Below are 12,797 nucleotides of genomic sequence, written 5' to 3'. Positions count from 1 at the left end.
CACATCTTACTGATCCTGAGACTTTTTTCCAGGTCATGACATTTGCGTTAGGATCTTGTAACCACAAGGTAAGCTGTCATGTCAATACTCTGCAGGCTTTGAGACTCGTGCCTCAGCCATGGAAGTGACATCATGTGGCTGCATGTGGCCGTTTGTAGTGTTTGCAAGGTTATCTACCCCCTCTCCTCCATGGCAGCTCTGGAGACTTCCATTAGTGCTGCGAGAGATGAGCTTGGGTGCACTCACATCGCCTGCGCAGCTGTGGTAGTCGCTGGGCTGTTTCCTTAACCTTTTTGCAGCTCCTGGTTACTGTTATCCCATCGTGAGTAGTTAGGGCGAAATGGACCGTTTTGCCATTCCTTCGCTTCTTTCCTGTAAGAAAAATTTTTTTAACTCTATTTGTATCTTACACAGGCTTTGTAGTTATTAATGTTCATTAAAAGGCTGAGTTCCTCCAAGTATCTTCAAGTGGCTAACACAGTCCACACGTGAGAGGTTACTTGTCTGATGGACCACCTCTGAACCCACTGCGTTTGAAGCTGTTTGACAGTTACCTTCCTGTGTCCTGTTCTAGGAAGAAAAAAAAATTGCAGTTCTCCAAAGGCAGAGATTGCCAGGGATACATAATATGTGCATTTTACAGTCTGCTTTCATAGACATGAAATTACAAATACCATAGCCATGCTGCTTGCTCATGTTAGTAAATAGTTTGATAAAATGTGTTTATTAAAAATATGGAAAATAAATCCCAGTTACTCAGGAGGCAAAGGCAGGAGGAATCACTGTGAGTCCAAGGCCAGCCTGGTATACAGAGAAAAGTTTTAGGACAGCCAGGGCTACACAGAGAAGCCCTGCCTCAAAAAACCAAAATAATATATAAATAAATTTAGAAAACAATGTAAATTACCTCTCATCCTAGCTTATTTTTTGCCTTGTCCGAGGAACTCAAGGCACAGTGCAGTTTTTACTGCTGTGGGCTTTAAATTTACTTTGCTATTCAGCCCTGAGTACCTTGAAAGGCAAAATGTTTTCTTACTTTGGATTGTATTGCTGAGTTTAACATGTTTATCCAAAACTATCAGTTTATAAGACGAGGCTGCTCACTGGAGCCACGTAGAGATTTAAACAAGACATGCCTGACCTCACCCCTGGGCACCCAGCAGCCTCAGGGTGGACCCTTTTCTTTGAACCTCCGGGTGGAGTGTCTGAGAAGCACTGTCCTAAGGGTCTTCCTTATCTAGAGCTTAGTTTTTCCCTGGGACCCGTTTGGTTTGGTTTGAGGTGCACAGATAGGTGAGCAGAGAAGAAGGGCACAAGTTGGGGCAGGGCTTGGAGACAGGAGAGAGGAGGAGCACACGGATGGATAAGGAGGGTTAGCCCAAACTCATTATGTATGCAAATGGCATGCTGATTTAAAAATAAAAATAAAAACAAGGAAAGCAATAGTGAGTATATTTAAATTTGATTTGTTTTCATTCTGACTAGAAATTAAGGAAAAATAGTGAAAAGGTTCTTTAAAAAGTTGTCATCTCTCTCTCCTCTCTCTCTCTCTCTCTCTCTCTCTCTCTCTCTCTCTCTCTCTCTCATGTGTGTATGTGTGTGTGTGTGTGTAGTGTGATGTGACCCTGCACATGCATGTTGGGGGGGGCAGTGGGTATAGCACACGTGTCACAACATATATGCAGCTCAGACGACACCTGGTAGGGTATATATAGGTCCTAGGAATTGGACTCAGGTGTCAAGCTCGGACCTTTACCCACTGAGCCATCTCTTTGGCCCAAAAATATTTTTAATAACTTAAAAGTAACCTGTACTGCTACTGTTTGGTTTAGGTATATCTCCTTACATTTTTGCTTATAAAACAGGAAAGGTAAAAAGATAATTGGGTTTTCAGGTGAATTGTGGCATTTAGCGTTCTGGTCCGCTACTCAATTCTTCCTTCCAACTGTACTTGGCGCTCTAGGCCAGCTCATCACATCTGCACCTGCCTCTGACATTCCTGTGTGCTTTCAGCATCCAACAAGAGAGCTCTATCCCTGGGGCTCCACTAGATCCACTGGAAGAGATCTCTTAATTCTAACCATCTCTTCTTTTGCCCAGGGGCACTCAGTACAAAGAAAAACAAAAACCTAAGGTAGTGGGTGTGAGGAGGGCGGGGCCTGAAGGACTGTACCGATATACTATGTCCAAGAGTAGGCAGCGGAGATCGGCTGGGCTCCAGCAGCTCAGAAGAGACTGCCTGGCTGTGACCCGGGGATGGTGCGAGATTCCAGAGGCCCGAGGAACACTCAATACGGGCTGGTTTGGGGCGCCTGTTTGTTGTCTCTCTTTCTTTACAACTGGGGAAAGTGAGGAAGGGACAGGGCAGCAGGAGTCCAAGCCCACCTGGCTTTAAAGCCCACATTCTGCCCGTGCCCCGGGAGCTGAGATGGGCAGAGCTACGGCAAGCCAGCGATCTGCCTCTAGAACTCGCTCAGCTTCCAGCTCTTCAGAGCCCTTAGCTCCTGACTCTTTAACCCAGCTGCCGCTTACATTCATCCTCACTTCCTAAGCTCCACTTTCGGCATACGCAGGAATCAATATACATTTCAACGATTCCCGATTCTCCTCCTCCTGTGTCTGCAGTGGGCAAGTTACAGCCTAATGGGCAATTCTGTCATGCCAGACAGAACTACGTGACTGCTGCAGAGACATTGGTGCTGGCAGTGCCAAAAATACTATCTGGCCCTTGTGAGGCCCAGCTCTCCACTGGACCCTGAGTCCCATTTGGACGGAGGATTTCTCATTCCCCATGGTAACCCAGGTGTCTTAGAGCTTGACACAGAATACGCGGTTAGTAAATGCTTGTTGACTGTAACATTTCTTAGGCTCGCTCACTTTTGTTTTAGGGGTTCATTTGCTTTTATACGAATGAGTGTTTGCTTGCATGTGTGTATGTGCACCACGTGCAGGCCTGGTGCCAAAGGGAGGTGTCAGATCCCCCCCGGGAACTGGAGTTATAGATGGGTGGGAGCTGCCCTGTGGGTGCTGGGAACCAAAATACGGGTCAGCTGCAAAAGCAAGTGCCTTTAACCACAGAGAAGTTTCCCCAGCCCCAAGTACTGTGCTTTAGATTGAAGGTTTGTTACTCACTTTGTTGTTTTGTTACCGACTTTTGAAAACTCTCTGTAATAAGCATATTCTTCCATAATATTCTTCTCAGTCTCAATGAAAATACAATTTTCATTTTATTTCATTGTAGATGTTCACCACTGTGTGGTCTAGAAAAAAATGTCAGCCTTGATTTTCCCTGTCTAAACCTGTGTGACCTTAGGCTTTATCCAAAGAGCCTCTCTCCTGTGTCTGGACAAAAGCATGCCAATGCAAACAGGCCAGTTCTCAGTGGTTTCTGCAGAGTCAGATGGTGAATGTTCAAGACTTGGGGGGGGGGAGGGGGGACAGGGGGGTGAAGCACAGGCCACACCTACAGCTCAGAAAGGCCCAGAAGACATTAGATTCTTTTTTTTTCTCAGAGAAGAGAATTGGTGTTTTTAATGCCAAATTTCAGCATAGAAAGAAGAGATGAAATTATACTTGATTATTTTTCTGTTTAAGAATTTAGGGAGTTATCACTTTTAAATTTATTTAATTTATTTGTATGCATGTTTTGTATGCATGTACTTAATGCCATGTAAGTGCCTGGTAGCCATGGAGGTCAGAAGAGGGCGACAGATGCCTGGCACTGGAGTTAGGATGGTTGTGAGCCGTTATTTGGGTGCTGGGAATCAAACTCAGGTCCTCTGCAGGGCAACAAGTGTTTTAATCTCTCTAACTCCAGAATGTAGGAATTGAATGCCCCTTTAAACAAAGAATGTTTCTGAGTCAGGTGTGCTGGGTTGTGCCTATAATCCCAGCACTCAGGGAGTTCAGGCAGGAAGATCCCGAGTTCACCAGCATGCTAGACTCCACAGTAAGAGCCTGTCTCAAAAAATAATCTAGTTTTTGAAGAAATTTTAGTTCTCTTGAAACTTACCTCAAGTGAAAGAAAGAACCGACCAAGTGTTCCAACAAACCCAGCCCAAAGGTGATTGCTGTGGTTGGTGGAGTGCCCAGCATCGGGGGGAACAGTCCTAGTCCTTTCTTTGATGGCCAGTCCCCCAAGGAGCCCCTTATTTTCATGCCACTGGCTGCAGTACGGCAGCAGGAAGCTCTACATTACCAGGCTTGTCAGGGTGCTGGTTGGGAAGGTCGGGCGGTAACTCTTCTTCTATGAGCAGCTGCAGCCTTTCGATGCTCCCCAGCAGCCAGCCGCCCATGAACTTGATACTCTCGTCCCTGTGTATCAGATGCTCTATCAGAGTCTTAATTTCTTGCAGAGTGTCTTGTCCAGTGCTCACCAGTTCCTTAAAGGGGGTGGCATTTGGGACGTGTGAATGCAAATGACAGTAAGATGAATAACATTCTCAGTACATTACCGCCAAAATACTGTCATGGGTGAAAGACTGCAGGTCTATGCAGAGGCCGGGTCTGAACAGCAAGTAAGATCAGACAGCACAGGCCCAAAACCAGATGCGTTGTGTGTGAGCTTTCAATAACAAAGAAGGAAAGAGAAGAAGAGAGGGAAAAGAAAGAAGGAAGGAAGGGAGTGGTAACATAAGAAGATAATTTCTGAAGGATTAAGATTTCGTAGTGGCATTTGACACAATGGATGTGATGGGGACACCACACATTTTTGTCCAGACTCACAATTCTGTCCCTATGTGCTTAAATACATACTAGTTACATGCACATACAAACACATGCACACACACACACACACACACACACACACACACACAATGGTAGGTAAACTCTTTTGGAAACATATATGCAACATAATGTAGGAAACAACCCTCACCTTAATTATGATCTGAAACAGTACCAGCAGATCTGAATACTGTCCTGAAATATTTAAAATACAATGGTTACAAAAACAATATTAGTATTTTAATAATTAAAAGTTTAAAAAGTCTTTTATTTAGACCTTTCTACTTCCAAACTAAGAGAGTGAGAGTGAACGAGAGAGAGAGAGAGAGAGAGAGAGAGAGAGAGAGAGAGAGAGAGAGAGAAATACCACTTTATCTTGACCTCATGGCAAAAAGTTAATAGGAAACCCTGAGTCAAAACTCAGACTGAATCAAGAGAACTAAATAAATCCCCGAATGTATGAACACTTTAGCTCAATGATAAGAACACTAAAACACAAGGTTATGGGTGAAATACTTAAGTGGACATGTAGCAGCTGACAACTCCCAAAGGTGGCTCCACTCTGCACCTGCTCACGAAGGCCTCTTGCATCTTGGTGCTGATGCCCGCCCCTTGTTCTAGAACAATTATTTTAACCCCAGAGTCTTGTGGGAGCAAAACTGTGACTTCCAAGGCTAGATCATGACAGTACCACCAGCTTCCAATGTGGTCCTGTGATGCTTTTCTTAGAGTCCAGCAGTTATGTGCAGAGACCACCAGGCTGTGTTCTGGCCAACAGTTTCCACAGGGCACATTTGAGCACTACATCAATATTGGACATAGGAATGGGTGGGTCTTTGGAGGGTGGAGTTTTTGCCCCACAGAATAGGCAAGTTGTCTCCAAGCTCTGATCATGTTACCAGTTCATGAGCAAAGTAAATTCTTTGCCCTAAGCTGATAACTTGGTGGTATTTGTTGGGTCTTTAGTTTTTTTAAGAGATTTATTTGTATGTATGTATGTATGTATGTATGTATGTATGTATGTATGTATGTATGAAAGTCACATATAAGTTCAGGAGCCCAAGGAGGCCAGGAGAGAGCATCAGCTGTGGTGAAGCTGGCGTTCTAGGCAGCTGTGACCTGCATGACACGGGTGGCTAGAAACTGACTCTGGTCCTCTGAAAGAACTGCAAGTGCTCTTGACTACTGAGCCATCTCTCCAGCCCTACTTTATGATATTGATTATGCCTGAATAGTTTGGTGGTTCAAGACAGTTCAACAAAGATGATTTTCAGATAGCTGGGAACCACACGAACTGATGGCCATCACAGGGAAAGGCATATTAAAACCATGCTATCACACCATTCTATGTGGATTTTCTTAAAATTACTCTGCCAATAACCATGCAAGCCAGCCATCCCATTCCCAGGTATTACCTAAGGGGGAAAATCAGAAAAACGCTTCTAAATGAATGTCTGTAGATGCTTCCCTTGTGACAAATGAAGAAGAGGCAAATATCCCTCCCCCGGGCAACAGATGAAGTATGGATAGCTGATACTGCTGCACTGCACCAAAGGGAGGAAGCTTATGGCTCGAGAAAGAACAGAGGTGGACTCTTTGGAGTTTTTGTTGTTGTTTTGAGGCAGATTAAAACTCTTGTTTAGGCTGACATGGAGCTTACTGTATAGCCCAGGCTGGTCCTTCACTCACAGTAGGAACTTGCTATGTAGCCCAGGCTGGTCCTTCACTCACAGCAGGAACTTACTGTGTAACCGAGGCTGGTCCTTCACTCACAGCAGGAACTTACTGTGTAGCCCAGGCTGGTCCTTCACTCACAGCAGGAACTTACTGTGTAGCCCAGGCTGGTCCTTCACTCACATCAGTTTCTCTGTTTCAGCCATCTAAGTATTGGGATTACAGGCGTGAGGCCTGACACGTGGCTTCATGAATGAATCTTAAAGATTCATTTTGTGGGGACAAAGAAGTCAGGTACAGAAGTGTACATACGGCGCTATTTCTTTTTGTCTAATCATTAGTGTTAGAAGGCAGGTGAATAGTTTCCAGAGGCGGGAGGTGAGGTGATAGATCAGCTGGTAGTCACTTTTGTAGCCAAAATAAATACCTGATAGAAAGAGCTTAAGGAAGGAAGCGATTTAGGCCAATAGTTTTGGAGAGTCTTGGTTCCCTGTGGCACCACGGGGCAGCTGTCTGTGGTGATGGGGCTGTGTGGGAGAGACCCCCAGGGATCTTGGTAGCTTGGGAAGCAGACAGCGCAGGCTGGAATCAGGGATGCTCATAACCCTTAAAGCCCTAAGGACCCCCTTCATCAGTCGAGCCTCACCCCGCAAAGGTTCACAACCCTCCTATAGTACCGCAAGCTCTCAAACCAGGAGCCCGTGAAGGGCATCCAGACTTAACCTGTGACAAGGTATACAATGGTGAACACGGTCTACACTTTGCTGTGGTGGTGGCAGTGACAGCCAGGGTACCCACATCCCTCAAGATTCACTGACCTTAAAATAGATGCATTTTATTATATGCAAATGACCCAGACTGATTTGAATGAGAGCATGATAGTATGGAAAGGGTGAGGCATTACTTACTGTGCTGAGCTATCAGCTGCCAAGACAGGTCACCTGAGTCCTGCACATTCTTCTGTCCCATTTGTCTGTATGCTTGGATTTCCTTCTTCAGGTAGGCAATATACTGCGAATGAAAGGCACCACCTGCTCTCAGCACCTGCTCTCGGTGCATTGAGCTAGTGACATGTCTATGCAGTCATTCACCAAATGTACAGTGATGCTTCATGATGCCCCCCACCGTTCTACTGTGTCTACCTCCACTCGAGCGAGGAGACAAAGGGTCCTGCTTTCTTACCATTTCCGCAGCCAAACAAATAAACATGGTGTTCTGAGTATGACTTGACCCAGGAGGAAGTTAAAAGACCTTCTTCCCGAATGCTTCACATCCACAAGAAAAATGGTCCTTGCACAAAATGTAGCACTAGGAATTCTCATGCTTGTAGTAAATCTTAGATATTGTCTCTCTAGGAAGAAAGGCTAGGGGCGGGACACTTCAGCAAGTACATAAAATTTCTCCCAAGTTTGTGTCAAAGGTTGGCAGCACAATGTTGTGTTGTGTGTACGAAGGCTACTGAGGTGGGTAGGGACCAAAGCTCTTCATAGTATGTGCATCATTCTGAAAACCACTAGTCCTTACATTGCTTTAGCTCTTCCACACAAAGCATGTGAGATTGGTGACATTCATCAGACAGAAAGAAATCACTCAGAGAGATGAAGGGGTTTCCTTTACGCCACTGCATCAGGCAGTGGCCAGGTTACTCCCCTTATCAGGTTTCTGCTGAAAATAAAAAAAAAATTTTTTTCTTCTTTACCTACGAACAATTCTTGAAACAACAAATAAACCTAGAGTATTTTCTCGTCTAAAAGGCACATAATATAGTAACTGACTTTTGAAGTTATTGTGGGCATCGAATGAAATCAAGTCCCACAACTCCTGGAACATTGATGCAGACCCTAATGTCAAGGTTTTTATGGTTTAGTGGAAAAAGTCATTAAAAATACACTTTCTTATAGCTCTCAGATTACAAGAAGCAGCATCCACCTAGTGAGACACCGAGGACAGTGTATACAATGCGTGATAGACTCTAACTCACATCTTTCAAATGAGGGAATATTGTATAAATTTCTGATATTACTGCCATGTCACAGATTATGAAATACAGAAATTATGCGTTATACCTGTGTTGTAAAAACTATTGGATCCAACAATTCTGAGCATCAAAATCAGTATAGATTTAATTGTTGGACATACAGTCTAAAATTTTTAAATGGGTAAATTTGAAGTACAAGCAGGCAAAGCCTTACTCTTTTGAAATATAACTCCTAAAAATTAATGTCCATAAAATGGAGATTTTAACTTATTTGCTGTAGAACTATTAATTGATATGGTGCAGACAAATTAATTTTTTAGCTAGGCAAAGAAAACTTGAATGCAACTTTTACAAATGAGGCTATCTGAGTGCCCAACAACATACAAATACGTATTTCTTTAGTTGTCAAGGGGACACAGATGTATGGAACACCAGGCCACACACCCACCAGAATGGCTGAACTGAAAAGACACAGTTGGATGATAAAATTTTCTGAAAATATCTCTTGATGCCAAAAAGACAAACCGTTCGCCAGGCCTGTCCACCATGCTAATAAAATGCCTTGAGAGCATTTGGAACGATGTTCTCCACCTGCTGTCCCACTGTACAATCAACCTGGTTAAGTTTAACCTGCTTTTAAAAGAACAATGAAACCAGCTTCACTGTGCCTTGGACTTCCTACTCAACCTGCTTTTACACCCCAAAGTAAATTCATAGCTTTACTCTTAAGTTAGGTACACTTCCACGCCCTTGATCTAGAATAACCTGTGTGTATGTGTGTGTTGTGACAATTGTTTTCTGAAATCAGCCAGTAGGTTAAAAGCAGCCTTAAGCTAAGCAGATAGCCCATAAGTGCAGGAAGAAACACGTGGCTATGGGTTGATAACACCTGTTGAGGTTTAGGCTGCTATTCTGGGTCACTAAAGCAACTTCTTCTCTTGGAAAAGCCTGTTAAAGATGTCCGTAAAGAAATCTTCATCTCTTTCCCACACTGTTTTCTGCACTGTTCAATAAACACAGTCAAGTTCTTTGTTAGGGACATAAATATCCACAGACCAGACAGAAACACAATGGCCAGGCAACAGGGACTTCTCAGACACACACAACAGACTGGCTAGAGACAGGCTACCACCCAATGACAGAAGACGCTAGGGAGAAAAGAACCCAAATTTGGGCTTGCTCTTGGTCAAACTAATCCAAGAGGAAGCCTGTGCTTTCATCTCTTAAGGTGACATCAACACAGGTGAGGATGCGTGTGTCAGGGCTTTCACACATTGCTTGTGGGAGGGACACTCAGTGAGATGCCTTTTGGGAGCCTTGCACTCTGTACTACTGCAGAAGATGCTCATCCAATGATGGACCAGCCTGAATCCATCTTAAAGATGGAAGCCATGTTCTTATAAAGTCAGGACAAGATCATTTCTGCTTGCTGCAAAACCCAGGTTGACCATGCTTTGACATGTTTCTGGAATTTGACATGGTCCCTCCCCCCGTGGAGTTTGACCCTGATAAGATGCTCTGCCAAATAATTTTGAAATGTTCGGCCAAGTTCCTATGTAACCAAAATTCCTCTGGAGATCTCCCAGCTCTTGAGAACACACTATTTAAGCCCTACCTTCTCCCATGCTAGGTGCTATTTTTCTCAAACCCTGCTTTAGGAAGAGATATCCCTGTCTTTTCTTACAGAAAATAAAACTTGCAGAATTTGACCAGAGTTTGGGTCATGGTCTTTACCCTCCCTCAGTGGAAGTAACACCCAATGACTTTGCAGTTCCAGTTAGGATCTCTAACCAACAGATGTATGTCTGTCTATTAAAATGATTATATTAGAATGGATTTAGGAGCAGATTTGGTAATAGTCAAAAGAAATTCTCCAAAGCCCCACTAATAGCACTGTCTAGATAAACACCATGCTCATGGAGTGGAGAACCACACGGACCGAGGAATAGTGCTCTAAACTCAGTGAGAATGAACCTCAGGGCTGCAAGGTCGAGCATCAATGTGTATGACATCATTCTTCACATGTAATGTTTGGATCTGGGCAAACCTGGTGTCTGGTGGAGAAGTTGGTGGGACTCTGGTGAGGAGACGCGCGAGTCCTGCTGGTCCAAGCAGCCAACCAAAACCATTAGAAAAGTGAAGTGCTCTTCAACTTACTTCTTTGATTTTTTTATTTTCCAGGATGAGAAGGGTTGACTTTTGGTCGTTTACATAGATTTTGTTCTCTAAGTTCCTTAGGATTTCAAAATTCTCTTGGGTTTTTTTACTTTCACATTCTCGTAACTGTTTTAATTCTTGCTTTAAATTGTCCTGCCCAAACACAAGAGCCACAGTTAATTCCTCGGGTCCCAAGGGCAGGACACCAGCATTAGGCTACCCAGGTCACAGCCAGAACCTAGTTCTGTGTTCATTCCTCATCCATCCAGCTGACCGTGACAATGGTCCAACAGAAGATCCCAAAAGCTGCTTACTGAAAACTTACTTGTGGACTCTGCCAGGGCTGTGTGTGGACAAAGCTGACTATGCTTTGATACATGAACAATTGCCTCTCCAGGTGGGGGAGAAAGTGGAGGAATTCACTGAGATTTTAAAAAGAAGATTTAATGTTCCTAGAAGGAGGGAGTATTTACTCTATGGATATTTATTTACTTGTTAACGTATCTGTTGTTTGCTTGTGTTTGTGACAGGGTGCAAAGTGTCTCAGGCTGGCCTCAGAAGTCACCACGTAGGTGAAGGTGACTCTGGACCTCTGCTATTCCTGTTTCCACCTCCCAAGTGCTAACATTGCAGCTGTGAGTCACCAAGATCAGACTGCTGTGTTAAGGACTGAACCTGGTACTCACACACTTTAGGCAAGCACTCTTCCAACTGATCTATGTCACTAACCCTGATTCTTTAAAAAAAAAAGTCACTTATTGAATTTTTTTCTTCCTGAATTTTCTATGCAGTTCTTAGTTATTATATCATTATAAACCCTGTGGTCTTTCTGTATCATACAGTCCTCACCAGGAGCATCTTTTTTTTTTCCCCCAAAGCATCTTATTAAGAAAAAGGAATGTGTCTGTGCACACAAGCATGTGTATGTGTGTGCACTTGTGTGTGTATTATACTTCCTTGTAATGTTCTTATTTATATTTCCCATATAGCATATTAAAAAATCATGTTTGAAATCCAGATATATCAAAATATAATTCCATGTTCAACTAACCAACTCTATGTAAAAAGTTTATAATGAAACTATACATAATGTATTTTGAAAGATAGTAAACCTTTCATTACGTGCTCCTGTTTTGTTCTGTCTCCCACAATCTCTGCTTACTTATCCTCAAAGAGTAGAGTCGATCCCATCTTACGAATGAGAGCACTTAGGTCTCCTCATTGGTCAACATTTTTTTTTTCTACCGTCATACTTGAGTTGGTTCCAGAGGCCCCTGCCTTCTGAATTTTGTTTGTTAATCTGATGGGACTGAGAGCTTCGGAACCTAGATGTGTAAAGCTCACTTCTGGCATGTCTCTGACAGCATCTCGGAGACAATTAGGCCACGAGGGTGCTCACCTAGCAACTCTAGTACATTGATGGATACAAAGTATTTGGAGATGCTGGGACTGTGGAAGGCGAGGCCTGGCTGGAGGAAATGGGTTTCTGGGGGTGTGCTTTTGAATGGCATAGTGGTCCCAGTCCCTTCTTCGCATTCCTCTTCTTTGCCTCATGGTGGCCATGAGGTGAAAGGCTTTCTTCAGCCATGTGCTTCCTCCATAATGACAGCTCAGAAAAAAGAGGAGCCAGCTGATCAGGGACCTCTGAGAGCAAATAGACCTTTCTTCCATTAAGTTGTTTCTCTCAGGTATGTATCACAATAGTGGAGAACTGCCTCCCCCCCCCCCCATGTTTACATTGACTGCAATTTTAAACATTGATGTTGATAGAATAACTTCCAGGAAAACCGAGTAAATAGTATTGTTTGCATTGCAACAGTATTTCAATTAAAAGGAGGCAGGGGCTCTGGGTGGTAGCACCTTTTTTTCTCAGCACTCCAGAGGCTAAGGCGAGAGTTCATGAGTTTAGGCAGAGAATTGACTACACTGGAAAACCCTGCCTAAGAAAACCGTGGCCTGAGGACATAGCTCCAGTGACGCAACACTTGACTAGCATAGACAAGGTCTGGACTCCAGTCTCTGACCCAGCAAATAGCACGGGACAGAAAACCACAACGATGCCTTACCTTGTTCCCCGTATATCTGGCGATGTCCCTTTTAAAGCGGAGGATGTAGTTGTTCAATAGCTTCTCCTCTTGCTTCTTTGCTATTTGAGAAGAGAGCAAGAGAGAGAGAAAAAAATAACTGTTCACAAAGTTTAGTTGAAAAAACATTAATCAATGCAAGGCATGCATAGTTTTAATAGTCACACTGTGATGAACCA

At 43.6% G+C, this 12,797-nt stretch overlaps 1 protein-coding gene across 1 annotated transcript in view; it reads right to left on the bottom strand.

The window, feature by feature from the left end:
* The window catches only part of CCDC175 (coiled-coil domain containing 175), a 57,086-nt gene that overhangs the window by 321 nt on the left and 43,968 nt on the right, over positions 1 to 12,797 (bottom strand). The window contains exons 15-20 of the mRNA XM_084792324.1: positions 12,601 to 12,680; positions 10,535 to 10,687; positions 7,308 to 7,410; positions 4,877 to 4,920; positions 4,199 to 4,382; positions 247 to 372 (exon numbers count right to left, since the gene is read on the bottom strand). Of these exons, the coding sequence (XP_084648450.1) occupies positions 247 to 372; positions 4,199 to 4,382; positions 4,877 to 4,920; positions 7,308 to 7,410; positions 10,535 to 10,687; positions 12,601 to 12,680 (690 nt within the window). The remainder of the gene's footprint in view (positions 1 to 246; positions 373 to 4,198; positions 4,383 to 4,876; positions 4,921 to 7,307; positions 7,411 to 10,534; positions 10,688 to 12,600; positions 12,681 to 12,797) is intronic.

The sequence above is a fragment of the Acomys minous genome (assembly GCF_964271855.1).
Source record: "Acomys minous genome assembly, chromosome: 8".
Taxonomy (NCBI): domain Eukaryota; kingdom Metazoa; phylum Chordata; class Mammalia; order Rodentia; family Muridae; genus Acomys; species Acomys minous.
Note: the sequence above shows the minus strand (reverse complement) of the source record. Positions and strands in the feature narration are given on the sequence as shown.